This window comes from Aethalodelphis obliquidens, unplaced genomic scaffold, assembly GCF_003676395.1.
Source record: "Aethalodelphis obliquidens isolate GAN/ISIS:26980383/991018 unplaced genomic scaffold, ASM367639v1 scaffold7, whole genome shotgun sequence".
Taxonomy (NCBI): domain Eukaryota; kingdom Metazoa; phylum Chordata; class Mammalia; order Artiodactyla; family Delphinidae; genus Aethalodelphis; species Aethalodelphis obliquidens.
Genome location: NW_020837951.1, coordinates 10,629,431 through 10,656,796, shown reverse-complemented (window position 1 = coordinate 10,656,796; position 27,366 = coordinate 10,629,431). Strand labels below are relative to the sequence as shown.

Below are 27,366 nucleotides of genomic sequence, written 5' to 3'. Positions count from 1 at the left end.
AGTGACATACAGACAGGCCACCCACCAGCACACTGCTGTCACTGAGATTTAGCTCTTTCCTGAGATTTAGCAGATGGTTTTCCTTCCTCTAACTCCTGAATGTGGCATTCAAGGCTCCAAGTCCTTCTCCAGCCTCAACTCTTGCAAAAACCTCCCATCTGCCACCATTCCTGCCATGGCAGAACCCTGTTATGTCTGAATATTCCATATGTTTCTGATTCACAGCTGGGCCTTCAAACATGTTGTTGACCCCTCTCTGACTTGGTCTATCCTCCTCTGTCTGGTGACTTTCTTCAAGGCCTACCTTCAACACTCATCTGTGAAGCTCTTCCTGAGTCCCATGACCTCCTCTCAGAGACTCCATTTTCTCAGCTCTAGAAAACCTCATCTATTTTCTGGAAAGGCAGGCATTAATTGGTTGGACCACAGTGACATAAACGTCCATACACATCCCCATATACATCCTTAATTACAATCCTGATCCCACTGTACTGCAAAGGTCTGAGTTTGCCTCTCCTGCTAGACTCAATTCCTCTAGTTGTGCCACTTTCTGGCTGGTTAGTCCCTTACCCTCATTTAACCTTAGTTTCTTCATTTACAAAATAGAGGTAATAATTCTTGAAGTTCAAGGAGGTTCAGGTTTGTGAAAAGTCCCAACACACTGCCTGGCACACAGAGCAGGCACTTCAGTCAGTATTGGCTCACTGATTCAAACAGTTCTGAGAGATATCTCTCTGCCAGACTCTCTCAGCAATAGCAAGTGGGCGAGTATCAGCTACAAGCAGAAGCAATTGGTCTGAAGGCACACCCAGCACCTAAGGACAACCCATCGTCCCTCCTCGGAACCCCAGACACGCTTCACAAACAGATGCCATGTGCAGAAGGATTCACATTTATTGGTTCAAATACAGTACCTAACATTTTCTAAACATGCATTTCACACTAATTGGTCACATTTCCACAGGTAGTCAATTCACAGAAAAGGGCCCATCCCTTGCCAGATGGCAGGGTGGGAGGTAGCAGAGGGCCTGGGTAGCAGAGCCCGCCAACTATCACTTGGTCATGCAGGATTGATGGAGCCAGGTTGGCGGGCAGCCCTTGGCCGGCCCTTTGGGGACAAGGGCTCAAAGACATCCTGTTTACTCGACTCCTATACAGGACTGTGGGTAGAGGTGGGCCTCAGGTAGGCAGCCCAGGGGAAGGCTCATGGATGCACGTGCCACCAGAGCTCCTGAGGGTGGTGTCACGGGAGGTGGTGCTCCCTGTGCCTTGGATCATAGGAGGGAAATGGAAGCCTCTTCAAGGGGGTGGCTAGTCCCTGGCTGGGCAGGTGGGAAGGACTCCCCAGACATGGCCCAGACATTACAACACAGCCACAAACCCCTATTGCAGGCCTGGGATGGCAACATAGACAAAAACACCAACACCCCAGGGCAGGCGGGGTTTCTTTCCTAACAGAAACATGTAAACAGAGCAGGAGCTACAGTATTCTTTTCCCACAAGATTCCTCAGAGAGGAATAGACCAGGATGTCACTCAAGAGGTAGTTTTTTTTTTTTTTTCATGGAAATTTGAGTCAACAACATTATCACCTATTATAAGACATTTCAGAGAAAGAACACAATGATCACCAAAGGGCAAAAATGATCCTTTGGCTGGCAGGGCTGGCTCTCGGATTTGGAAGACTAGCCTCCACCATTAAGACAACTTTTTTCTTGGGCTCGAAGCAAGCTCTGGCCTGATTCACAGCTTCCATTTGAGCCTGCAACTGATTCCTGAGCAGGCTGTGGCCCATTGAGGGCCACAGGCCCAGAGAAGGGAGGCCAGATGGGGACTGGATTAGGCAGAGGGACCAGGCATCTTGTGAGCCGGTAGTGGCAGGGTCACTGTGGCTCATGTTGCAGGACAGCCATAATTCTTCAAGTCTCAAGGGAGCCCAGCTCTGGCCAAAGAGGAAGCCCCAGCATCTTTTCTGGGGGCCCTGCCTCTGAGGAAACAGTCCAGGTCTGGCTCCCAAGCCCAGAAAAGAAGCTGTTGCTTGTGGTAGCCAGGAGAGGGGTTTCTGGGGACCCTGTAATTAAATACACATCCCTGAGCTGTGGTCCTAGAAACCCTTGCCTCAAGGCTAACCAGTTTCCAGCACCTGGTGGAATGATTGCCGTTTCTTATCCTGAGACACAGATAAAACATCATTTCACAGACACTGGACATAGATGCTTCAAGCTGAGGTAAAAGGGAGGAATGATCAACTGCAAAGGCAGAGGGGAGTGCAGGGGGACTCTCATGGATCAAGTCGGGGAAAGTAAGAGTGGTGGGGTTTTTGTTTAGTTTTTTTTTTTTAATTTTTTTTTTTTTTTTTACTTTAAAAAAATCAAAGAAAAATTTAAAGTTTAATAAAAGGGCTGGTCTAAAAGACTGGATTTCTTAAAACAATTGCAAAATTTTAAAAAGCAACAAGGAAAAAAAGACATAGACCAGGGGCCCAGAGCTAAAGACTTGGAACCACTGCTCAACTTCCTGCCCTGCTGGGAGGCCAGAGTCCCTTTACTTTGGCCAACCTTAGACATGGCCTACATGTTGCCCATACTGGGTTTGTCTGTCTGTCTCTGTCTGTCCCATTCCCCAATAAATTGAGAACAAACAAAGGTAGGATATGGGCAGCAGAGCAAGGCAGCTAGCTCAGAGAGCCCAGGGCTTTAAGGACCTGGTGACACACTGGCCATGGCAGGACTCTCTTCCCTGATAGGGGGTGGCAGGTGAGAGGCACGGTGCTGTGGAGAGGGTGACTGTGATGATGCCATGGAGACCCCTCAGTTCCCTCTATCCCTCCTCCTCTGGATCTGGGGAATAGGACAGAGGTTCTTGCCTGCTGCTTTCTGTCCCTGGAGGTTTGCCCACCTCACTTACGGATCAGGCCTGGCTGGGGGGCTGGGTATCCTCTGAGCCAGATGGAGTGCTTTGAGACAGGTTCTGGGGAGTTTCTCCAGACTGAGGGTAAGACCACCAAGCCTTGTGAAAGACTCCAAAAGTCTACAAAGGAGCCACAGAGCATGAGTTGTAGGTGAAGTTCCAAGATTCCAAACTTCTGTCTTCGGTCAAGAAAACATTCAAAGGGAAAGGAAGGGAATAGCTTGTACGTTTAAACGCAGTGCAATGAGGTGGGATTCTCCTTTACCACACAGCCTTCAGGGTCATATTTTTATGGTGGAAAAATTCTCACTCAAAGTGAGTGCTGCTGGTGGCAGGGGATCAGAGAGAGGACAGAAGGGAGGGGAATTACAGACAACATGCACAACTTTTTTCTTTTCCACTAGCAAAAAGGCTACCTGTTAACCAAACATCATGGGAAGAAAGGCAAAACATAACACATCAAACCTCCCCCTCCAACCTTTCTCTGTGTCCTTCAAACTGAATTCACAAATACATCTAGTGGCTGACCTAATGTCTCCACACTGCTAGCTACACTCCTACCTTCCTCTCATAATACCTGAGTTTGCGACGCAACACAGTCACTTTACCCTGTTTAAAAAAAGCCCACGTCATAAAAGGACTGGGTGCAGAAGACATTAAAGGTGGTCCACAGGTCAGGCTCCAGCTCGGAACACAAGGCCACTTGGCTCAGAGATTCTGCAGGGCTCTCAGCAATGAATGGGCTCTTTGTTCTTGTGGAATCTGCTGCAAACATTTGTAAAAATGGATTTGTACAATGGCAACTTGCAGAACCTTTCCCCCACTCCACAAATTAACAACTTGCTCTGTTTAATGCTGCATTATCAAAGAGACATGTTGCTGCCTCATGGAGAGCAGTTCCCTCTGGCTCCCAACCCAACCAGTAAAATGCTTAATTTAAGAGAAAAGCAATTTCAAAAAATAATAATAATTTGGCCGATGGAAATCTAGCAAAGAAAGATGCAGCACATAAGAGCCATCCTGGAGAAGGGGTCTCTGATATGTGTATCTTCCCCTACCTTGAGGAAAGCGGCTCGGAGTCTGACCTGTAGCCAGAGTGTGATCTAGTTGGTTAAATAAAAGAGCGGAAAAACAAAACTATTGTGAATTTAGAAATAAACAAATACACACACACAAATCTTCCCATTGACATGTGAAAAACATTCTGGTTGGCGCTTTTCCTGAGGACCACGTCTCTTCTTTTTCTTTTCCTTTCTCAGAGCAAATGGGGAAACGGCACTGGGAAGTAATGTTCTGAGTTTTAGATCCATCAAGGGATAAAGTCATCACTCTGCTGGTACCCGTAACATTTCACCGGAAAGAAAAAATTACAATCCGACACGGACTACCCGATATGCACACAATGTGGTGGCCCTCTGAGTAAGTGTGCTAGGCTGAGCGGGGAAGAGAGCAAACAGCCTTTGACTAAACAGGCAAAAGGAGGTCCTGTAGGCCCCTCAAGCCTAGCCAGGGATGTACCCAGCTAACTGGCCTGTCTGCTGCATTGGCTGTGGGAGGTACGTGGGTTTAGGCAGGGACAACTGCTGTAGTAAGGCAGAGAAGGGAAAAGCACCTGAAAGAGTTCCATGACAGACCTTGTGTGACTGCTGGCCAAAGCCAAGAGGGTAAGGAACATTTCCCAGGACTAGGTGGGGCAGGTAGTGAAAGAACAAGGGGTCCAGGCCATACCTGCAGAGGGGGCAGCCAGGCCTTTAGGAACATGAGGTAGTTTAAAGCCCCCCTTCCCTTCCAGAAGCTTTGGACTCCAGCCCTCTAGACCCTGGTCAGTCAGGCCACTGACAACTCTAAGGGGCAGCTGGGCCACTCTGGATCTTGGGCTTACTATTCTGAAGAAACCTGGTTTCATTTTGGGAGAGATTAGGAGAGCATGGAGTAGAATGTAGGGACAAAAATTCTGGTCAGCAGATGGGTGAATGATCCTTCCAGCTGTTTGGAAAAGAGACTGCAGTTTCAGATTCAGATCTGGAGGTGGAATGGGATGGGGTGGGGAGAGAAACAGGGAACTCCAAAAGAGGAGTGTTTATGCTATTAGCAGTCTGGCCTTTGTCCCACTACTCTTTGAAGGTGAAAGGAGAGTAAATCAGTAGTGGGCATCAGGATTCTGGACATGACATTCTGAACTCACCTGTTCTTTTCAAAGGGCCAATAGGAAGTCAAGTTTATAAGGGAGAGGCAATGAGTCTAAAGAAAGTAAGGAAACTAGGTAGCTGTGAGCCCCAAGGGAGATGGTAGGCAAATCCCAAGGATTAGCTGACCGCTAGGGCTTTGCCTAGGTGAAAAGGTGACAGTGGCAGAAATTAGTAGTGGTCGTATGGATGGTGGGGAGGGGAGGCCCCACAGTGTGGTGTGAGAGAAGAAACCCTTCTCCCTGAGGACTCGTCTGGAGGGAGGACAGCTAACTTAGATTTGGTCACTGTGCCCAACTCTCAGCTTTCATGCTTTCCAAAGAAAGGAGATAGCTAAATCCCCATCTCTGGTCCTGTTCCCAATGTCTCATCCACTTTGCTTAGTAAACCTCCTAATACCACTTTCCCTTTTATGGTGTGCTCTCTTACCTGGTAATTCTGTAGCTAGAAAAAGGCAGTTTGCTCTCTGACAGACAAATGTATGAATCTGCTGAGAACATGTGGAAAAAGTAGGGTTGGTCACACCCCTCCCTTTCCAATGAGGTAGTCATCTTTGTCAATATTATGGAAATAGTCATCTCAGTCCCATCCCACCCTCTCCCTCAAAATACAAAAGAACTATCTCTAAACAATGACAACACTGTAACATTAAACATCTTCACATTCTGTAAACTGCAAGGAAATGCATCGGCTGCATTCACACAAAAGCATGTGCATCATGTTGAAGGCCATACATTCAACTCTGTCGTGAAATAAATATATAGAAAAATGAGGTTAAAAAAACAAGACAAACAAACAAAAACTCTTTTGCTATGGAGGCAACTGGCAAGGCTGCTCCACAGCCTCCATCTTGGTCTCTCTGGCTCTTTCTTCCGGAGCCTGTCCTGCCCACCCCAGGCCTTGCCATTGGCCTGAGGAGGGGTGCTGGGGACAGGTCACTCCTTGCCCACACTTGTCTTGCAGGAATGCAGCACCACCTTAAAGAGGAGGGGCAGCTGCTCCAGGGGTACATTCACCATCTTTCCTGGGAAAAGGCAGAAAAAGAAGAGTTAGCCGTGGCCACTAGTAGAAGGGCGTGTTTGCCTCCTCTTGGGCTGGTGAAAGAACACTGCCTTTTCTAGTGACTGGGGCGAGGAAAGTGCCATGAGTTATTACAAAGGTAAAACAGACTGGGCTAACATCCTATTACCCAGACCTATTTTGGTGCCTTAGGGAGTCCAGTAATGGTGCAAGCTCTAATTGTTGCTACTATCCAAAGAATACTGAACTCTATGCTAGGTGTTTAAATACATTATCTCATTTAATTCTCACAGTATTTCTGTATGACAGATTTTACTTTTTAACCCCATTTTACAGATGAGGAATCTGAAACTGAAAGGTATTCCCTGATGTCCTCTTAGAGCGAAAATAATGAGAAACTTATATCCTATTTCATTTCCTAGTAGATTCTTTAACTAGCATTCTATAAAATACTGCTCTTCAGAATAGTATAATGGGTTAATAAAACGTAGCAAGGAAAAAGGAGATGGGGTTTACAGGGGCAAATAAATTGAGAAATTCAGGGTTAAAACAGGTTTTTTTTTTATTGGAGGATTTCTAAGAGCACTCAGAATGCTAATATACTTTGTAAATATGAGGCTATAGTTCTTCTCCCTGACAGAACCCTACAGTCACCTGGTAATTTTTTTTTTAAAATACTGATGACCAGGCTCCACTCCATATCAATTAAGTCAGAATCTTTAGAGGTGCAGCACAAGAATGGATATTTTTTAAAAGCTTCCCAGGTGATTCCAAGGGCTGTCAGTGTTGACAACCCAGCTCTGTGGGGGAGAGTGGGGTATAATTATTGACCTGTATTTCACAGAGCACCTGATTAGTATTTTGCTTGGTAGAACATAGTTTTAAAAATGCTGAGACATACATTATCAAAACACTCCTAAAATTCCAATAGTTTATTTAAGTCCAGTTCACACCTCCTAGACTACTTTGTGGCCCAAAAAGTAAAATTTGATTTTATCAGACTGAAAATTTTTTTCCTTCAAAATTGTACTGCTGAATTTTACAGGAACAATCTCAGCCCAGAGGTCACATTTCTGAGCTGCCCCTCAGTATGTGCTAGATAACTATAAACAAGAATCTTTACCAAATGAAGTAAAGCAACAACAAAAGCCAGGATTTCATGTTGAAATGGACGTATTTAAATGTCAAGAAGCTCAGAAAGGGGTTAAGACCACAAAACAACTAAAACAAAAATTCCTTTATGAACACAGGATTTTTGAGAATTATTTTAAAGATATCACTTTTAATGAAAGATCCTCAAAAACCTATAGGCAATTCTATGAAATAAAATCAATTAAAACATTGAGATACAGTTAGTTCACATGCCAAAAAATCCACCCTTTTAACGTATATAATTCAGGAAATGACGTTAATTTGAGAAACTCTGAGCTTCTTTCCCCATCCATAGAATGGCCATAATATCACCAACCACCAGTCCTGCAGAAATTGAGATTAAGTGATATCAGGTCACAAAGGACCCTGCACATCACAGGAGCTTAGGAAATGTTAGATTCTCCTCCCTACAAAGAAAAAACAAACTTCTCATTATAATATAACTTTCCTGAGGGCAGGGGTAGTACCTCTTTTATTGAGCTGGTGATAGGCCTGGCATCAGCATCCTGAAAACACTGCTTTCCTCATTCCCTTCACAAGTTAAGAAAAGCAAGGAAGGGTTGTAAGCCCAGGACCCAGAATGTTACCTGCAATATAGCGAATCTCAGGTAAGCACATCATGAGGTCAGGAAAACGGTTCGGCTGATGTGTATATTTATATTCAGTGAAATCCTGGCAAATGTACCAATATCGTTTGTTCAATTGTTCCAGCTGCGAGGCACTGGTCAGACCCCTGATATCTGTGAAAAAAACACAGGAAATGGGAGGGGCTTTATAATGTGGAAGAAACACTGGCTCCTTGAATATGTGTATCTTTCAATGAAAAGTTATTAAACATTGTCTCAACAGGGGATCTTCTCTGTTTCTGACAGGGAGGAACAAAAGCTCTGGGTCAGGGAAGAGAAATAAGATAAAGGAAAAAATTATCAAGGACAATCACTAGACTGAGCCCCCTGAGGGCTAGGCTTATCTTTCTCAACTCTGTACCCAGCTCCCAGCACAGGGCTTGGCACAAATGGGCACCAGCGGATGTTGAACAACTAACTGAATAATCTACCTTTCCCAATTTATCCTTCACAGTATCTTTAAATTTGCTCTTTGCTGGAACCATTCAGAAATCTTCACGTTTCTACATACAATTACACATGGTATCCTATGTGCTTCTACTCATACTATTCTACCTGGGCCACTGGTATTCTACTGGGTCACTCCAGTTTTTTTTTCTGTGTATATCTTGTTTTATTGTGCTTTGCTTTACTGCACTTCACAGATATTGCATTTTTTACAAATTGAAGGTGTGTGGCAAGTCTGCACCAAGCAAGTCTATCAGTGTCATTTTTTCCAATGGCATTTGCTCATTTCGTGTCTCTTTGTCACATTTTGGTAATTCTTGCAATATTTCAAGCTTTTTCATTATTATTAGATTTGTTATGAGGATCTATGATCAGTGATCTTTGATGTTACTATTTTAATTGTTTTGGGGTGCCACAAACCGCGCCCGTATGAGACGGTAAACTTAATTGATAAATGTTGTGCATTCTGACTATTCCGTTAACTGGCTGTTCCACTGTCTCTCTCCCTCTCGTCGGGCCTCCCTATTCCCTGAAACACAACAATATTGTAATTGGGCCAATTAATAATCGTACAATCGCCTGTAAGTGTTGAAGTGAAAGGAAAAGTCACATATCTCTCACTTTAAATCAAAAGCTAGAAATAATTAAGCTCAGTGAAGAAGGAACGTCAAAAGCCGAGATAGGCTGAAAGCTAGGTCTCTTGTGAGTTAGCAAAGTTGCGAATGCAAAGGAAAAGTTCTTGAAGGAAACTAAGAGCACTACTCTAGTGAACACACAAATGATAAGAAAGCAAAACAGCCTTATTGCCTACATGGAGAAAGTTTGAGTGGTCTGTATAGATCAAACCAGCCACAACATTCCCTTAAACCGAAGCCTAATCCAGAGCAAGGTCCTAACTCTCTTCAATTCTATAAAGGCTGAGAGAGGTGAGGAAGCTGCAGAAGAAAAGTCTGAAGCTAGCAGAGGTTGTTTCATGAGATTTAAGGAAAGCCGCTATCTCCATTAAAGTGTGAGGTAAAGCAGCAGTGCTAATACGGAAGCTGCAGCAAGTTATCTAGAGATCTAGCTAAGATAATTAAAGAAGATGGCTACACTAAACAACATATTTTCAATGCAGACGAAACAGCCCTATATTGGAAGAAGACACTATCTAGGACTTTTCATAGCTCGAGAGAAGTCAATGTCTGGCTTCAAAGCTTCAAAGGACAGGCTGACTCTCTTGTTAGGGGCTAATGCAGCTGATGACTTTAAATTGAAGCCAATGCTCATTTACCGCTCCGAAAATCCTAGGGCCCTTAAGAATTACGCTAAATCTACTCTGCTTGTGTTCTATAAATGGAACAACAAAGCCTGGATGACAGCACTTCTGTTCACAACCCGGTTTACTAAATATTTCAAGCCCACTGTGCAGACCTACTGCTCAGAAAAAAAGATTCCTTTCAAAATATTACTGCTCACTGACAAAGCACCTGGTCACCCAAGAGCTCTGATGGAGATGTACAATGAAATTAATTTTGTCTTCATGCCTGCTAACACAACATCCATTCTGCAGCCCATGGATCAAGGAGTAATTTCAACATTCAAGTCTTTCTATTTAAGAAATACATTTCCTAAGGCTGTAGCTGCCCATAGATAGTGATTCCTCTCAAGGATCTGGGCAAAGTAAACCAAAAACCTTCTGGAAAGGATTCACCATTCTAGATGCCATTCATGATTCACTGGAAGAGGTCAAAATATCAACATTAACAGGATTTTAGAAGAAGGTGATTCCAACCCTCATGGATGACTTTGAGGGGTTCAAGACTTCAGTGGAGGAAGTACTGCAGATGTGGTGGAAACAAGAGAACTAGACAGAATGAGAAGTGAAGTCTGAAAATGTGACTGAATTGATGCAATCTCATGATAAAACTTTAGCAGATGAGGAGTTGCTTCTTATGGATGAGCAAAGAAAGTGGTCCCTTGAGATGGAATCTACTCCTGCTGAAGAAGCTGTGTGAAGACCGCTGAAACAACAACAAAGGATTTAGAGTATTACATAAACTTAGTTGATAAAGCAGCAGCAGGGTTTGAGAGAATTGACTCTAAATTTGGAAGGAGTTCTACTGTGGGTAAAATGTTCAAACAGCATTGCACGCTACAGAAAGTTCGTTCATCAAAGAAAAAGTCAATTGACATGGCAAATGTCACTGTGGTCTTATTTTAAGAAATTGCCACAGCCACCCCAACCTTCAGCAACCACCACCCTGATCGGTCAGCAGCATCAACACTGAGGCAAGGGCTTCCCTGGTGGCGCAGTGGTTGAGAATCCACCTGCCAATGCAGGGGACATGGGTTCGAGCCCTGATCTGGGAGGATCCCACAAGCGGCAGAGCAACTGAGCCTGTGCGCCACAACTACTGAGCCTGTGCTCTAGAGCCTGCAAGCCACAACTACTGAGCCTGCATGCCACAACTACTGAAGCCCAAGTGCCTAGAGCCCGTGCTCCGCAACAAGAGAAGCCACCGCAATGAGAAACTTGCGCACCTCAACGAAGAGTAGCCCCTGCTCGCCGCAACTAAGAAAGCCCACATGCAACAACGAAGACCCAATGCAGCCAAAAATAAATTTAAAAAATAAATTAAAACAAACAAACAAACAAAAACAACACTGAGGCAAGACCCTCCACCAGCAAAAAGATTACAACTCGCTGAAAGCTCAATGATGATTAGCATTTTATAGCAATATTTTTTTTGAGGTATGTACTCTTTTTTTAAAAAATAAATTTATTTATTTATTAATTTATTAACTTTTTGGCTGCGTTCGGTCTTCGTTGCTGTGTGCGGGCTTTCTCTAGTTGCGGTGAGCGGGGACTACTCTTGATTGCAGTGTGTGGGCTTCTCATTGCGGTGGCTTCTCTTGTTGCGGAGCACAGGCTCTAGGCACACGGGCTTCAGTAGTTGCAGCACGTGGGCTCAGTAGTTGTGGCTCGCAGGCTCTAGAGCGCAGGCTCAGTAGTTGTGGCACACGGGCTTAGTTGCTCTGTGGCATGTGGGAGCTTCCCGGACCAAGGCTCGAACCCGTGTCTCCTGCTGCATTGGCAGGCGGATTCTTAACCACTGCGCCACCAGGGAAGTCCCCTGTACTCTTTTTTAAGACATAATGCTACTGCACACTTAACAGATCACAGTATAGTATAAACATAACTTTCACAGGCACTGGGAAACCAAAAAATTCATGTGACTCACTCTATTGCAATATTCACTTTATTGTGCTGGTCTGGAACCAAACCTGCAATATCTCCAAGGTACGCCTGTAGACGTCTCTCTCATTCTCATATATGTATATATATATATTATATAGTGTGTTCATATATGTATAAACACACACAATCCCCTTTTTCATATATAGAATATAAATATTCTATACATAAATCTTACCCAGCCTTTGAGGCCCAGATCTCAGATTTCTGGTCCTCCAAGTAGTTGTTACTGATCTCCCCCCATTTGAGGCTCAAGCAATGTAACAAGTGCCATCAGAATGTATACTTCTTGAGGCCAGGAACCTGGGATCTAATTTATTTCAATGTCTTTAATGTTCAACACAGGGCCTGGCCCAAGGGAGGCACACAGAACACCAGATAAATGCATGAAAGGTGCAGAAGCAAGAGGAAGAGGTCAGTATGAGGGAGGAGTAGGCAAAGAGGAGGGGATCAAGAGTCTCTGGACTAGGAAACTGAATACAGGAACACAGCATTTTCAATGTCGTAGGCCGCGAAACAGCCCAGCCCCACTCAGAGTAGAGTACTCATACGCTACTCTGGAAGAAAGGGAACACAAATCCTCCTTGCATACTCTGCTTACCAGCAGCTACCAAGCGCCGCTCTGCAAGTAATACTCCATGTAAATCACACCCACCACTCTTCGAATTAAAGCCATGCTTGATACGGGTGTGTGAGTTTTGTGCACCCCCGCTCTGCCCTGAAGGGGCCCATCAGCCTGTCACAGATCCCTTATCTCTAGTAGTTTCATCAGTCACTCTGCTCTTCTTCAGTCACTGGTAAACTTGGTGCATATTTTAAATGACGCATGTACTGTCCTTGATGTCTGTGTTTAAATGCATTAAAACTGACTAAACAAAGCAAATCCTCTTCCTTCCTCTATGAGTTATAGAGGCTCTGGCATTTAGGTTTGAAGAAAAAAATCCAAACCATGCTCTGTGCTATAGTGGGGCAGAATGATGATGAGGGCAGCACAGGACTTCCAAGATCGGCACCCACATGGTGTGACAGATTGTGTGACAGTCCTGAGGGTAAAGGGGGTAGGGGTGAAATGAAGGCAAAAGGGCAAATATTCACTGACGAAAAAAAAAGGCTTTTCTTCTCACCCCCAGTTACTCACCTTGATTTAGGAAGTTAATTGCTTTCATGCAAGCATACTCCTCATTGCTCACTTTTAGCTGATGGAACTTGTGATACAGGTAGATGAGCCGCTCAATCACCTCCATCCCTTCATCACTAAATCTGGGGAACAGACACCGGTGTTAATTATGGGCTCTGATTACCAGTGGAGATAATGGAAGGGAGACAGAAGTCACCTACAGCTCCTTAAGGCAGCTAAGATAGGAAAGAGGTTGAGCTTGGGGGAAATGGAATCCAGACACATTTGTGAAAGACAGGTGAATCCATGGTTTGTCTAGAGGCCAAGGCAGCTCATACGAGCTGCTCTTCCCCAGGTCATCTGGGGTCAATCAAATCTAAGTTCAAATCCAGCTCCATCACATACAAGCTATGAGACCTCGGGAAAGTCCTCCGACCTCTCTAAGCTTTGAGGACCTCCTCTGTAAAATAATGCTTGCCTGCTTGGGGTAACAAGGGTCACGGGGGTTTGGGATGTAAATGTAGAGAAGTATGACATCGTTAAGATACTGCTGTTGTTGCGATGCAGCCTGTAGTAACAATGGCAGCTACCATGGTGACTCTATGTGAGCTACTGCCACAATGAAGAAAAAGCTGCTGATCGTATTTAAGTTCACTGTTTCCACCATGGCTGAGGTTATGTACAGGGAACATTTTTACTGGTATCCCTTGACTTCAGCTAGAGAGGGAGGGAGGGAAACATAAATTGAGCCTCCATGTCATGCCAGTTTCTGTGCTGGGCACTTTATGTGCATTATCTCATTTAGTTTTCTCAGCCCTACGTGCTAGGTGAGATTATAATCACCATTGTACAGATGAGAAACTGAAGTTCAAAGAATAGAAGGGACTGGTCCACAAGCACACAGCTGGTTGGTAGCAGAGCTAGAACCTTGAACCTGGGCTAACTCCCTAAGGCCTTGATTTTCTCAATATCTGAGGTAGCATCCATTAGCAGAGAAGACTCAATGCTGACCATGCTGCTTTTTTTTTTTAATGTTTTTTCTTTCAGGAGTGTTTTTTTTTAATTTTATTTATTTTTGGCTGCATTGGGTCTTCGTTGCTGCACGCAGGCTTTCTCTAGTTGCAGTGCACAGGCTTCTCATTGCGGTGGCTTCTCTTGTTGCGGAGCTCAGGCTCTAGGAGTGCGGTCTTCAGTAGTTGTGGCACACGGGCTCAGTAGTTGTGGCTCATGGGCTCTAGAGCGCAGGCTCAGTAGTTGTGGTGCATGGGCTTAGTTGCTCAGCGGCATGTGGGATCTTCCCAGACCAGGGCTCGAACCCATGTCCCCTACACTGGCAGGTGGATTCTTAACCACTGTGCCACCAGGGAAGCCCCCATGCTGCTTTCTTTGGATTAGGAGTTAATTCCTTGGGGAAACACCAAGTTTTAGGCAAAGGAGCCCTGGGCTGGGGGACTAATACTCTGCGTCATAGTGGGTAATATCTTATACCAGAAATGGAGATACTCCCAAACCAAGGAGGCAAAAGCTTAGTGGGGAAATAGTTTATAAAGCTGGGGTCAGGCCCAGCATCCACTCTTCTAGGTGATCCAGATAGGCCTCTGATGCAGCTGAGTCACAAAGAGATGCTTAGCCTCAGAGTTGCTTCCTGGTGACTTGTTCAGATCAGGGTACTACAGCCCCATGCTAGGCAAGAAGCCCCTATCTGGGTAGGGTCCAGAACTCCTGGGAATGTACTACTGCTGTCTGGGTCCTATTGCTTTCTGTGTTGACTGTGAAGGTTTCGCAAGGGCTTGGCTTCCTGGCCAGGCAGGACATTTTCTCTTCCCTTGGGGAAAGCCTGGCTCCTGTTGGGGCCAGAGACACCTGTACTTCTCAAGCACCAGGGGGAGCCACAGCAGCAGCTACTTGCAATCCGGAGCCCTGACCCTCTGGGTCCCAGTTTGCTAGTTTGAACTACCATGTTTTCTCTGCTCCTGGCCCGATGGCTTTTAATACGTTCTCAGATTGGCTGATAGACACACTTACATTTAATAACCACTATAATAACCATACCTATTATTCTACCATTTGTTGAGTGTTTGCTACTTGCCAGGCCCTTTGTTAAATATTTTACGTACATCATTTCATTGGATACTTCCAATAAATCCACAAAAAAGGATACTATAATCCTCTTTGTTCACTTGTGGAAACAAAGGCTCAGAGAGGTTATTTACTGTGCCCTTATTGTATTCTTACATTTTACCCTCCTGATAATCTGTGAGAAAAGTAATATCACCTTCATGTTAGGGAAGAGGAAGCAGAAGAGATGCCTCCTCCAAAGTTCTAAGTGAATAAAACAAATTAGTGGTGGTGGGGACAAGGTTTAAACCCAAGTTTTCTCATTCCAAGTCTGTTGCTTTCTCAGCACTACACTGTCCATTCCCTGACTGTCTTGTTCTTAACTGGCAACTGGGAAAGGCTACCACATGCTACCACAGGGGATACCTCAGGAGGTCTGTGTTCCCAGAGCAACTCAGCTCAGGGCCCAACCCAGAGTGGGTGTCGGACTCGCTGCAGTGCATAGAACTGTCCCTCCGCTGCCTCCATGATGCTGAGACGGGCAGGAAGCAGTATGCCTGTGAGTGAAGATCACTCCTCATCACAGTACTTTGTCAGCTACTTCTGTTCTTGCGAGGGAAAAGATCTTTACTAAAAATGCCCATCAGTATCTGTTTGGAAGGGTGGGGAAGAGATGGGATGGGGTAGGGCTTAAAAAAGGAGGATGCAGCAGTGTCAGCATCTGTCTGGTGGCCGAGCAGCATAGCAAGTAAAGATAACACTCTCTCCCCTCATCAGTAACCTCTTGCCGCAAGCGCTCACTCTGGCTCTGCAGAACCTGCAGGTGTGTGGCTACCAGCCAGACCCCTAGACAGCAATGCTAAACCTATTCCCAGTTGAGTCTTGACCTGAGGGACACAAAGGAACTCCCACATGCCTGGCCTGAGTATATGACCCAGATCTGCCCTCTCTCTTGGGGAGAGCACATACCCTCTTTCCCAAGCTTCCTAGGATAGGCAACCAGCATGGACCCCTGGCAGCCAGCCCAGCAGCCCCCACTCAATCTCCACAGCCTGACTGCAAAGATTTCCTCCACACCCCGCATCCCGCCCCTTGATAAACAAATTGTTCTCTGTTCCATGGGCCTGCTTTCTCCTGCAGCCGTGCCTCCTCCACATCTGCCCACTCCACAGTTCTAACGCCCCTGTATTCCCTGTCTACAAATTATCAACATTCAAAGCCTGAAAGTTGGACAAACACACCCATTCTTCTTCTAGGTTACCATTACACAAGCATGTTAGGACAAGGAAAACATTCCTGCCAGGATCCCCCAAACCACTGGACCATTCAGTCAGCAATTGAAGCTGACACTGTGTAAGTTATGTCCCATTAAGGGGGCTCAAAGGCCCAGTTGTCTCTTTTTCACTCATCTAAATGCACCTACTCCCAGAAGCAGTCATCAGCCACATCCTTAGAGGAACTGCCATCTCAGCACCCACATATAGACTCCAAGGAGAAAAGTAAGACTGCAGCTCCAGGACACATTCCAGAAAGTCAAACTTTTGAGAAGGCTGAAAAATTTAGTAATGGTAAAGAATCTGGGCTTTAGAGCACAACAGATCTAGATGATAATCTCAACTCCATCTCTTTTAGCTTTAGAGCCTTGAGTTTTCACCTCTCTGAACCTCATGCTCCTTCCTCATGTGTGGAACAGGGTTAATATTAGTACAGTCTCTTAGGGAAGTGGTGAGGACTAAACAAATGTTTGCAAAGCACTTAAGATGGAATTTGGCACAATAAACAGTCTATAATTGTTAGCTACTATCATTATTAACAGCAGCAGCAGCATCACTCGTGTTATCACAGTAAAAAGAAAAGACTGTGTTTCCTGAACCTTACAGCTAGGGTCTTAGCAGGGAAGCTGTGAGGTAACTTTCCAGAGATCTGGCAGAAATGGAGCTAGTGTTCACGAGATAGAAGTGTCCATTAAAGCCCATCTAGTGCAAGGCATCTTCTCCTAAGAGTGAAGGAGTCTTGATTAGGGCCAGGAGCAGTCACTGGCTGGTGCTACAATCTGCTTTAAATCAAATTCACCCGGCTCACTGTCTGATAACAGCCTGATTAAGGAAAATGGGCACCATAAATTTGATTCAATATTTGAGAAGAGAAAAGGAGGTGGTCATGTATCATCTGGGAAAAGTCTTTCATGACAGCAGGAACTCGCTTGCACTCAACAGTTGTGAAAAAGTAAAGGCATTTTGTGGGAGTGGGAGTAACGCCAGAGTAGGCAAGGTAGGGAAGAGCTGTGGCCAATTACAGACTCCATGCTCTCCACAGTCTGGGGACTGCCTTACAGTGATGAACCTGATTCCAAAGGTTCTCGTACTTCCATTTCCTCTGGCCTCCTGGGCAGTTCCACATGCATCTCAGACTCAACAGACCCCAAGTCAAACTCAGAGCGGCTCATCTCTCAACCTGTTCTTCCCAGGCTCCATTATCTTCGCTAAGAGAATTGGTGTCCACCTGCCTGGCAGTATCCCCAACTTTTCCACTCACTGAGGTCTCACTGACTTTACCTCCCTGTCATCTCTTAACTCTGTGCTGCCCTCTCTATTCCCATCGTCACTGCTGCCTTGTCCAGGACTTGTTTATTTTTACCTGGGCTATGGAACAGCTTCCTACACAGCCACTGTCTTCTAGCCTTGTCTATGCAATGCATCCTGAACTTTATAGCCACAGGGATCTTTCCAAAATGCAACTTGACATGTAATTGCTCTACTTAAAAATGTCCCATGACTTAATACTATTCACACAATAAAATCCGAGTTTTTCTGATTAGCATTTGAGCACCTTCATGACTCGTCTTTCCTGTACCTTTCTCTCCTGTCATTTCTCCCCTAATTTCTCTGCTCTCAGATATATCCTCTCTATACCCTAATCCACAGGATTGCTTTTTGTTATCTGCACAAACCAACCACCCAGAATCTCTAACTTCTAGGACTCTGTGTTATTCCCTGCCTGCCTCTTATTCTCTATATCTACCTAGAAAAATGCCACTTCAAGATGCAGCTCAAATGTCTTTTCCTCTTTGGCAACCATTCCCTGATTATGCAAGTAGAGGTACTCACTCCTTAGTCTATGCTTTCACAGTCCCTCATATGCCCCTCAATCTCCACTAATATCACCCTGAACTGTAGATTCTATCTGCTTCTATTTGCCCCCCAATCCCCTAAACCAAGAATATGGGCTCTCATCTCAGAAACCATGTCTGTATTATCTGTTATCCCAACACCCCTCCTCCAGGCACACACAACAGGTGCTCAATAAATGGGCATGTTGAACTAACATGTTGAAGTTTAACTTGTATTTTTCCATTGAAGGATTCCACAGTGGAGTGAGAGTCCTAACAACGAATCTACTTCTTATCCTCAGAACCCACTTGCAAGCTCAGCTGCAACATGTGTTCCAGAGTTAGCACTGTTCAATACAACTTTCTGTGACGATGGAAATATATATATACATCTGCAACTGTCCAATACAGTAGCCACTAGCCACATGTGGCTCCTGAGCACTTGAACTGTGGCTACTGTAAATGAGGAACTGAATTTTCCATTTTAATAACTTAAATAGCCACCTGAGGCTAGCAGCTACTATACTTGATAGTGCAGCTCTAGATTCTCCTTGGTAAGGACCCTTCCTAGAAAATAAAACTAGTTCAGCTGCTAGTTCAGCTAGTTCAGCTGCTACTGATCCCTGCCTTGCTCTCAGGGCTCAAGGGATTGGAAACAGTGGGATGGGGTGTCTTTCATGAAGCTTAAAGCCACGGAGAACCCTGCATGGCCAGTGATCCTTGCCTACCTGCAGAGGGCATGGGGAAACTCACTATTCTATAGAGAGGGGAGCCCACAGGCTGACTTTGTAGGCAGCCTCAGGCTGCACTGGTGGATTCCAGGCAAATAGGGAGGCCGGGCTCACTAGGCCAGCTCTGCAAACCCTGACAATATTAGAGCAGGCTGACTGCTATACAAACACTCAGTCAGCCCAGAGATACAGAGCAGGAGACAGGAATTTGATGGAAACAATGAATTAGAGGCTCAAGACAAGGGGTTAGGTTATCTGCAAAATCAGATGGCTCTGTTTAAGGACAAAATGTCATCTGGGTTAAAAACTCTGTCATTTATAGATTACCATCAAGCCTGTAAGCATCATTAATAAGGAAATATTAGAAAACCAGGGGGAGAAAGTACCCAGACTCCTCCCTCCCTCAGCTGTGCAAAGGGCCTTTGAAGGTGTTAGAGCTTCGCTCCCAGCCTAAGTCTCAACTTATCTTTACGCCATGGTGACTAAGTGGCAGAGGGAGATGCACCTCAGTCCTGTGTAGAGAAGTTTGGGGGCTGGTACTCTACCTTCTCCAGCTTTCTTCGATGGAGGAACCTTTTCTTCCCTCTCTCTTGGTGCTCTGGAATCCCATGACTTCCATTATTTTAAACTGCCTAATAAAGGTGAACTATTGAAAGTGCTTTTAAATGCGATTTAAACTTTATGTTTCACATGGATAAATCAGTAAGTCAGAAAAATTGTATCAAGAGATCATTTTTCCTGATTTTGGGGTATTACCATGTGCTCCAGGTCTCCAAAGTGAGTGAGGAAAAGACCTGCTCTAGGCAGGGAGGTTAGAAGGATCCTAGCTGGCTGCGATGAAACTTTATGCCAGAAAACATCGAGGAGGAGAGTTTAGTATTTCAGTCCCATTCTCCTATCTCACTGCATCTGAGATACACTGAAAGAGCCTAGACTTTCAGTTGGGCAGGCATAGGTTCAAATCCAGGCTCTGGGTTCAAATCCAAAACCCTCAAGGGTAGGCCCCTCTGAACTTCAGTTTTCTCATCTATAAAATGGGCATAACAACACCTACAGTGCTGGAGACTGTGACAAAGAAAGATAATAATGTAAAATACCAAGCCCAGTGCTTGGCACACAGTAGGTACCACAATAACTCCCGAGTCTTTTTCTTGGATTGTAAACTACAGCTCAGAGCCCCTCACCTTGTAGGAAATGTTCTTTCCAGATACATTATCTTATCTCAGTAATCTAGATGTGACCAAAATAACAGCTTAGCACTTGCTAACCTTTGCTGCACATTATCATTTATCCCTCACAACTACCTTGTTGGGGAGATACTGTCATTACCCCACTTTATAAATTCAGAACCTGAGGATCAGAGACTTGACCAAAGTTACAAAGCTAGTCAGCAGCAGAGTGAAGATTCAAGTCCAGCCACGTGTGGCTTTAATGCCCATCCTTTGGAGTGTCAGGCAGCCCTGCCTTGCAGAGATGACAATGGTTTGGTTGCCTGAGACTTTCTCCCCAGCCAGCAGCTCTCACCTATGTAGTTCTTCATCAGAGGGTGAGTACTTGGCGGTGACATCAGCCAGCTCCCCGAAGATCTGCTTGCTGTAAACAGTGAGGGAGGACAGCAGGATTAACTCCTGCCACGTAGAGCTCAGGAGGCACGTGTAATCCTTGATGGAGAGCTCGCAGAAGAAAGGCAGTTTCTTGATCCAGGCAATCTGCCTAAAAAGCAGCTCGTCAGCCAGGCGGCAAAGCAGGGCAAATAGCTCTGCTTGAGTCACAGCATATCTGGGGGGGTAGGAACAGGAGAAATTTACTTCTAGTGGCCAGAATGGTGAGGATGGGGGCAAAGGGAGAGAGTACTCCTAAGGGCACAAAGGGTCTCTGGCAGTGGGCTCCTTGCCCTTGACCAAGCATCTCCAGCTCCATTCAATTCAGTTTAATGATAAAGGGACAGGACTGGGGCCAGCAGTAAGCTCAGGGCTGGAGGAGCAGATTTGATAAGAAAAGGTTGCAAAGGGGAAAGGAGGCTTAGAAATTTGTGCAATTATCAGGGAGTATGACTTTTAATGCTCCATGTGTTAGAAGAAAATTCCGTCACTTTTGCACCAGTTTTGGAAATGAGGGCTCCATTAGGGTGAATCTGGTGCCTACTCAATACAGGGATTGGCACAAAAATGAGCCTCGGGGCGAGATGGCTGAAAGAGAAGAGAACAGGTTCAGAAGCTTTTCTTGCTCTCATTGCACCCCCTGGTGGTGCGAGTTCAGGAAAGTAAGCTACTGTGGGATGGAAGGAGCAGGGCATTTCTCATCTCTGGGCTGGAGGGGATAGGGTCCCAGTTTTCTTTCTCTCAAGGCCCCTGTCATGACTCTTCCCCACACCCCCACAACAGATTTATAAAGGTTTTGGTGGTGGCCTTCTTGTGGCAGACATCTGAATTTCCTCTTCTGAAATTGGAAACTAGCTTAAGAAATCTCAGGATACCTTTTGGAGCAGAGGGGGCAGTCTAAGCTTAATAACACTCAAACAGCCTATGCTCCAGGCTAAATGAATAATGAGTAGAGTAATGGGTGGGCTGAATTATTATCTACTCAGGCAGAGCTGACAGGATTGAAAGAGTATTCCTTCCACCCACTCAGGCCTGCACACAGAGCACACGGCCCTAGGCTACTGATGAGTATGTTGACTACGGATACAGACAGGCCACAACCAGTTAGTGCCTTGAGTGCCCTGTTAAGAAGACTAAACTTAATGTATGATTATTCCCAGAATTACACCTCATCTCTGGCACAGAAGCACTCAGACACATTCCAGAGACTGGCGTACCTCGGCCCAACTAGAAACAAAAGTCCTTTAATCCCAACTCCATAGGGATTGATAAATAGCCCCCACTCTATGAGAAAAGATGCTCAAGAGAAAAATGAGGGAGCACTAACTTCAACGATAAGCAAAGATTTGTCCTCTGATGCTCGAGTCATTGCTTATTATCCCCCAACTCATTCCAAAGCCTGAGGTACAGCAGCCAGGGATGAAGATGGGTGTGGGGTAGGGACCACTTTGAAGCTACAGGGCTAAATAGACCAAGGCTCACTCACCCATCTTCAATCAACATGGGCGTGCCCAATGGCTCCAGGTCCTCGGCTGACACCAGCTGATGAATCAGACTATATGACTGGGGATCCAGGCTGCGAGCTTGTGGGGGCAGAAGTGGAGAGTGGGCAGAATAGCTAAAAAGGTGCGGTATATATTGATAGTGTGGAGGCACAGACATCCCCATGTATTGATCCCTGAATGCCATGAATCCATTTAGTTCCACAGACCTACTGGAGAGAAAAGTCTCATGTCAAGCAGAAACATCGCAGGTCTACTGCCTACTCAAAGGAAGTGAGCTAGGAGGTGGCTCAGGTGTTCTCTGGCCATGCACTCTGTCTTCATTAAGCTAAGGACATAATCAATGGTTACACGCATGTCTCCCCTACTAGATGGGGTCTCTGTGCAAATGTGCATATGTGTGGCTCACCTCTGGACACCCAGAACTTGGCAGAGCTGTACTGAAAAACACTGGTTAAATGACCTCTCTGTACAGGTGCCACATTTGGAGAGTTTCATAGAATATTCATAGACTATGATGACAAAGGTGAGTGTTTGTATTTTATACTGCTAGGACAACTAAGTCAGAAACAGGCTAAGTACCTTGCCAGGCCACAAAACAAATCCAGCACCTAGCAAAGAACCTGGCATGTGGCAACAACTCCCTAAACATTCAAAGGAAGGAACAAACTAAGGAACAAACGAATGAATGAAAGTTATAATGAAATATCAAGAGAAAGGAATATTCTTATCTTCCCCACCTTTCTTGGAGAAATCTAACAGTCAACTAGTTTTACCTAGATGACCCCTCCTGTAACAGGGGCTGGCAAACTATGGTCCATGGCCTGTTTTGGTAAATGAAGTTTTATTAGAGCACAGCCACACTCATTCATTTACATATTGTCTCTGGCTGCTTCCAGACCACAATGGCAGAACTGAGTAGTTGAGACCTAGACTGTGTGGATTGCAAACCCTAAAATATTTACTATCTGGCCTTTATAAAAAATGTTTCTCAAACCCTGTCCTAAAATAAAGATTTCTGGAGAAAGAAAATCTTCCTTGGTAGCTGATGGCTATATTTCACACCTAACAACTAACTTAAGATATCATTCTAGAACCAAGAGTCTTCAAACTGGTATTTCATGACACCAGCAAATCTAACTTGAAAAGTTTTCACTGTTTCCTAAAATTTATAATGTGAAAACCTTCACTCTTGCTGAGACAGAGCAATGATAACTTAATTCGATATTGTCAATGTGGTTTTTTTTTAAATGATAAAGTAAGTGAGAGAAAAGAGCTACAATTAAAATGTTATTCTGTTAGGTGAAGAATGTATGGGCACGGATAGTGGCTATAGCACTTTATCAATCTGCGGAAGAGACTGCTGACATTTTCAAGGTCTTTAGCTAAAAAATGGGCTGTAAAATGCTGCTTTGCATCATCGTCACCCCAACCCCAAAAGACTGAGGAAGCAAGAGTACAATGGCTGAGACGGACTGGCAGGAATACCCAGCCCAGCTCAGAGGTTGCTTGTGGGTCCATTCTTTGGGTGATCCCTAGATGATGTTGGGTTTGCCTTGAAGCTCACCTGGAGGACAGTGTGGAGCCTGGTGAGGGCTGGTTGCTCTCTGAAGCCCTGTTCCCAGGGGAACTGTGGTCGCTGTCACCATGGTTGCTCCAGTGAGTGGCCTCTTCCTCAAATTCCTGCCCAGACATAATCCTTTCGATCTCTTCCTCTGATATCTTTGACAAGGAATTGATATATGTTAGACTGGGTGTTCCTTCTTTAGGACTGAGAACTTATTTAAATGTCATGGGGCTTCTTAGAACTCTCTAGAGAGAAAGACAAATTCCCTCCCCTCCACCCACATACTCCAGGTCTCTCTCTCACTAATCTTAGGACAGCTTGGTTGCCTGCCTGCCAGCACTATGGCTCACCATGGCATTCCTTTCGTCCATTTACCCTCCTCCCAGCCACAAAGCCTCTAGGTTCCTCAACACTCCTCTTTGTCCTTAGTCTATTCTTTCCTGCCGCTGAAACACCACTCTTCAATAACAAACTCCTACTTGCCATTTAAGACCCAATTCAAATGTCACCTTCTTTTTGAATCCTTCTATTACTAAGCGCAGACAGAATTTTAGGTCCTTCTTCTATCCACTCATAATTCTGTGTATTCTGAGAGAGGCAGAATACCATAACGGTTAAGAGTTTGAATTTTACACTCAAATCACCTTTGTTCTAATCCAGGTTCTGCCACTTTCTAGTTGTACAATCTTGGGCAAGTCATACAACTATTTAAACCTAAGTTCCTTCACCTGTATAGTGGAGAGAATAATAGTATCTATCACATAGGACTGTTTTGAAGATTAAATTAATATATTATCACATGTTTAGAAAAGGGCCTAGCACATAACAACTATTATGGAAGGCTGATAATGATATCCTGATTATTATTGTTATTTTTATAGCACTTATGGTAATGTATCATAAAAATATCCTCTGTAAGACCTTAGGCTATGACAGGATCTAGAAAAAAGCAGTACTCAAATAAATGCATGTTGGATAAATGAATAAATGTCCACTTACTAAGTACTGACTATATACCTTTGCATGAGATTTCTTAGTAAGAAAGACATTTCTAAGCCTACTGAATAAAAGAAGAAACTGTAGCTCAGACAAGCAAATTGACTTGCCCATGTCTGAGCAGGAGTTTGAGGAAGAGGCCAAAGTAGCCAAGTATTCAGTCCAGTGCTCTAGCTACTATGCCATATAGGGAGTGGACACACACTTCTTCTCTTAAGTGTTTAATCCAGAGTTGAGGCCAAGCTGGCTAAAGTCAGCACACAGAATGAGAGTGAGTGCTGAGGAAAAAGAGCCAGATGAATTTTTGTTTCTTGTTCCTATGGAAAGCCTGGGAGGACATTTTCTCCCAAGTCTGTCTGACACAAACCTACATACTTCTTTGCCTGTGAGGGAACCTTGAGCTGCTCCAATCATAGATATAAATAGGCATTTAGAACTGGAAATTAGCCAACACAGAGGACTTCGAGGGAAAACGAGAAATGTTTAACTGGTATTCAAGTTGAGTGATTGGTTTTAAATAGTTTGGGTTGCATATTGAATTAGAGGGTTTGTCTTTTTTTATTCAGTCACATGTAGCAAAAAACCCAAATCTTTTCTCTTAGAGGTCCTTATAACACTGAAATCATTGTTTACATTTTATAAGACACATGAAGACAAATGGTGCCATCAAATTACAAGCCATCTACTGAGGCCCCGAATGCGCAGCCTCAGTGATGGTGGTGAGAGCAAAACCAGAACGTCGAGGTCATGGAAGTACTTGAGCTTGGTAAAAAGGGCCAGTTATGGTAAAATCAAGCTTATTCCAGCTGGAAGTCAAAGTTGGACTGTACTTGTCTCTCCCTGAGGGTCTCATGGGACACTAAGCAATCATTAATGTATTGAACAGGGGATGGAACTTGTTGGGAGTGCTTGAATCTGGGTGTAAATCTCATCTGTCATTTCCTAGCTGGGTACTTCCTGTTGGGCAAGTCACTCAAGTTCTCTGAGCCTTAGCTCCCTCATTGGTAAAATGGAGATAATACCACTTCCCTCATAGCTCATGATTCCCTCCACTGGGTGCTGGAGCAAAGAAGCATACAGGTTTGAGTCAGATAGACTTGGGAGGTTAATCTAAGATAAAGTTATTAAGTGAAGGTGCACAATAGGTGCTCAATAAATGGAAATTCTATCACTTTTTTTTTTTTAAAGATGTTGGGGTAGGAGTTTATTTATTTATTTATTTTTGCTGTGTTGGGTCTTCATTTATGTGCGAGGGCTTTCTCTAGTTGTGGCAAGTGGGGGCCACTCTTCATTGCGGCGCACAGGCCTCTCACTATCGCAGCCTCTCTTGTTGCGGAGCACAGGCTCCAGACGCGCAGGCTCAGCAGTCGTGGCTCACGGGCCTAGTCGCTCTGCGGCATGTGGGATCCTCCCAGACCAGGGCTCGAACCCGCGTCCCCTGCATTAGCAGGCAGACTCTCAACCACTGTGCCACCAGGGAAGCCCACTTCTTATTTTTAATTAAACACGGTTAAGAACTTGGAGATAACAGCTCTCTCTTCCTAACACACCACCTAGAAACAGTAAAAGACTAAAAGGAAAATTATATGCCCAGTATCAAAAACCCAAAAGCAATGACAGATGAAATAGGTTTTTCTGAGCATCAGCCTCCTCAATTCCGGAGAGAACACAGAGTCTGGAGATGTAAATGACTGAGGATCCCTTGTCATGGTGAGAGAGCCACAGAGGGTACTCAAAAAACATTAGGTAATAGTGAGGAAGGTTTTTCATTGAGGAAATGCTTAAGAATTCTCCCCAATGGATAAACTTTCTATTGTATCTAAGTATAAAAAGAAGAAATACAAATAAGGCCATATATGAAAAGCCCATAGCTAACATCATACTCAGTGGTGAAAAACGGAAAGCTTTTCCTCTAAGATCAGGATCAAGACAAGGACGCCCACTCTTACCACATCTATTCAAGATAGCACTAGAAGTCCTCGCCAGAGCAACAGGCAAGAAAAAGAAACAAAAGGCATCTAAATCAAAAAGGAAGAAGTAAAACTATCTCTGTTCACAGAAGACATATGATCTTATATGTAGATAACTTAAAGATGTCACCAAAAAACTATTAGAACTAATATAAGAATTCAGCAAAGCTGCAGGATACAATGTCAACATAGAAAATCAGTTGCATTTTTATATACTAATAATGAATTATCTGAAGAGAAAATTAAGAAAACAATCTCATTTACAATAGTATCAAAAAGAATAAAATAGGGGCTTCCCTGGTGGCGCAGTGGTTGAGGGTCCGCCTGCTGATGCAGGGGACATGGGTTCGTGCCCCGGTCCGGGAAGATCCCACATGCCGCGGGGCGGCTAGGCCCGTGAGCCATGGCCGCTGAGCCTGTGCGTCTGGAGCCTGTGCTCTGCAACGGGAGAGGCCACAGCAGTGAGAGGCCCGCGTACCACAAAAAAAAAAAAAAAAAAAAAGAATAAAATACTTAAGAAAAAACTAAGGAGGTGAAAGGATTGTACACTGCTGAAAGAAATTAAAGACATAAATAAATGAAAAGACATCCTGTGTTCATAGATTAAAAGACTTAATATTGTTTAAAAGTCCATACTATCCAAAGTGTTCTACAGATTCAATGTAATCCCTATCAAAATTCCAATGGCATTTTTTTTGCTGAAAAAAACAATCCTAAAATTCATATGAAACCACAAAGAACCCCAAATAGCCAAAACAATCCTGAGAAAAAACAACAAAACTAGAGGCCTTGCACTTCCTGATTTCAAAACATATTACAAAGCTAAAGTAATCAAAACAGTAACGTACTGGCACAAGGACAGACATACAGAGCCCCCAAATAAACCCAGACTTATGGTCAAAAGATCTTTGACAAAGATGCCAAGACTACACAATGGGAAAAGGAGAGTATCTTCAACAAGTGGTGTTGGGGGCTTCCCTGGTGGCGCAGTGGTTGAGAGTCCGCCTGCTGATGCAGGGGACACAGGTTCGTGCCCCGGTCTGGGAAGATTCCACATGCCGCGGAGCGGCTGGGCCCGTAAGCCATGGCCTCTGAGCCTGCGCGTCCGGAGCCTGTGCTCCGCAATGGGAGAGGCCA

At 44.6% G+C, this 27,366-nt stretch overlaps 1 protein-coding gene across 3 annotated transcripts in view; it reads right to left on the bottom strand.

Annotated features, from left to right (window-relative positions):
* Positions 1-876: 876 nt before the first annotated feature.
* The window catches only part of NR6A1 (nuclear receptor subfamily 6 group A member 1), a 205,780-nt gene continuing 179,290 nt past the window's right edge, over positions 877-27,366 (bottom strand). For 2 of the 3 annotated variants that reach the window (XM_027104895.1, XM_027104897.1), the window contains 6 exons: positions 23,264-23,418; positions 21,681-21,908; positions 20,118-20,372; positions 12,717-12,838; positions 7,855-8,007; positions 877-6,119 (listed from right to left, as the gene is read on the bottom strand). In XM_027104895.1, the coding sequence (XP_026960696.1) occupies positions 6,031-6,119; positions 7,855-8,007; positions 12,717-12,838; positions 20,118-20,372; positions 21,681-21,908; positions 23,264-23,418 (1,002 nt within the window). In that variant the 3' untranslated portion in view covers positions 877-6,030. The remainder of the gene's footprint in view (positions 6,120-7,854; positions 8,008-12,716; positions 12,839-20,117; positions 20,373-21,680; positions 21,909-23,263; positions 23,419-27,366) is intronic. The other variant, XM_027104896.1, reaches the window with a different exon arrangement.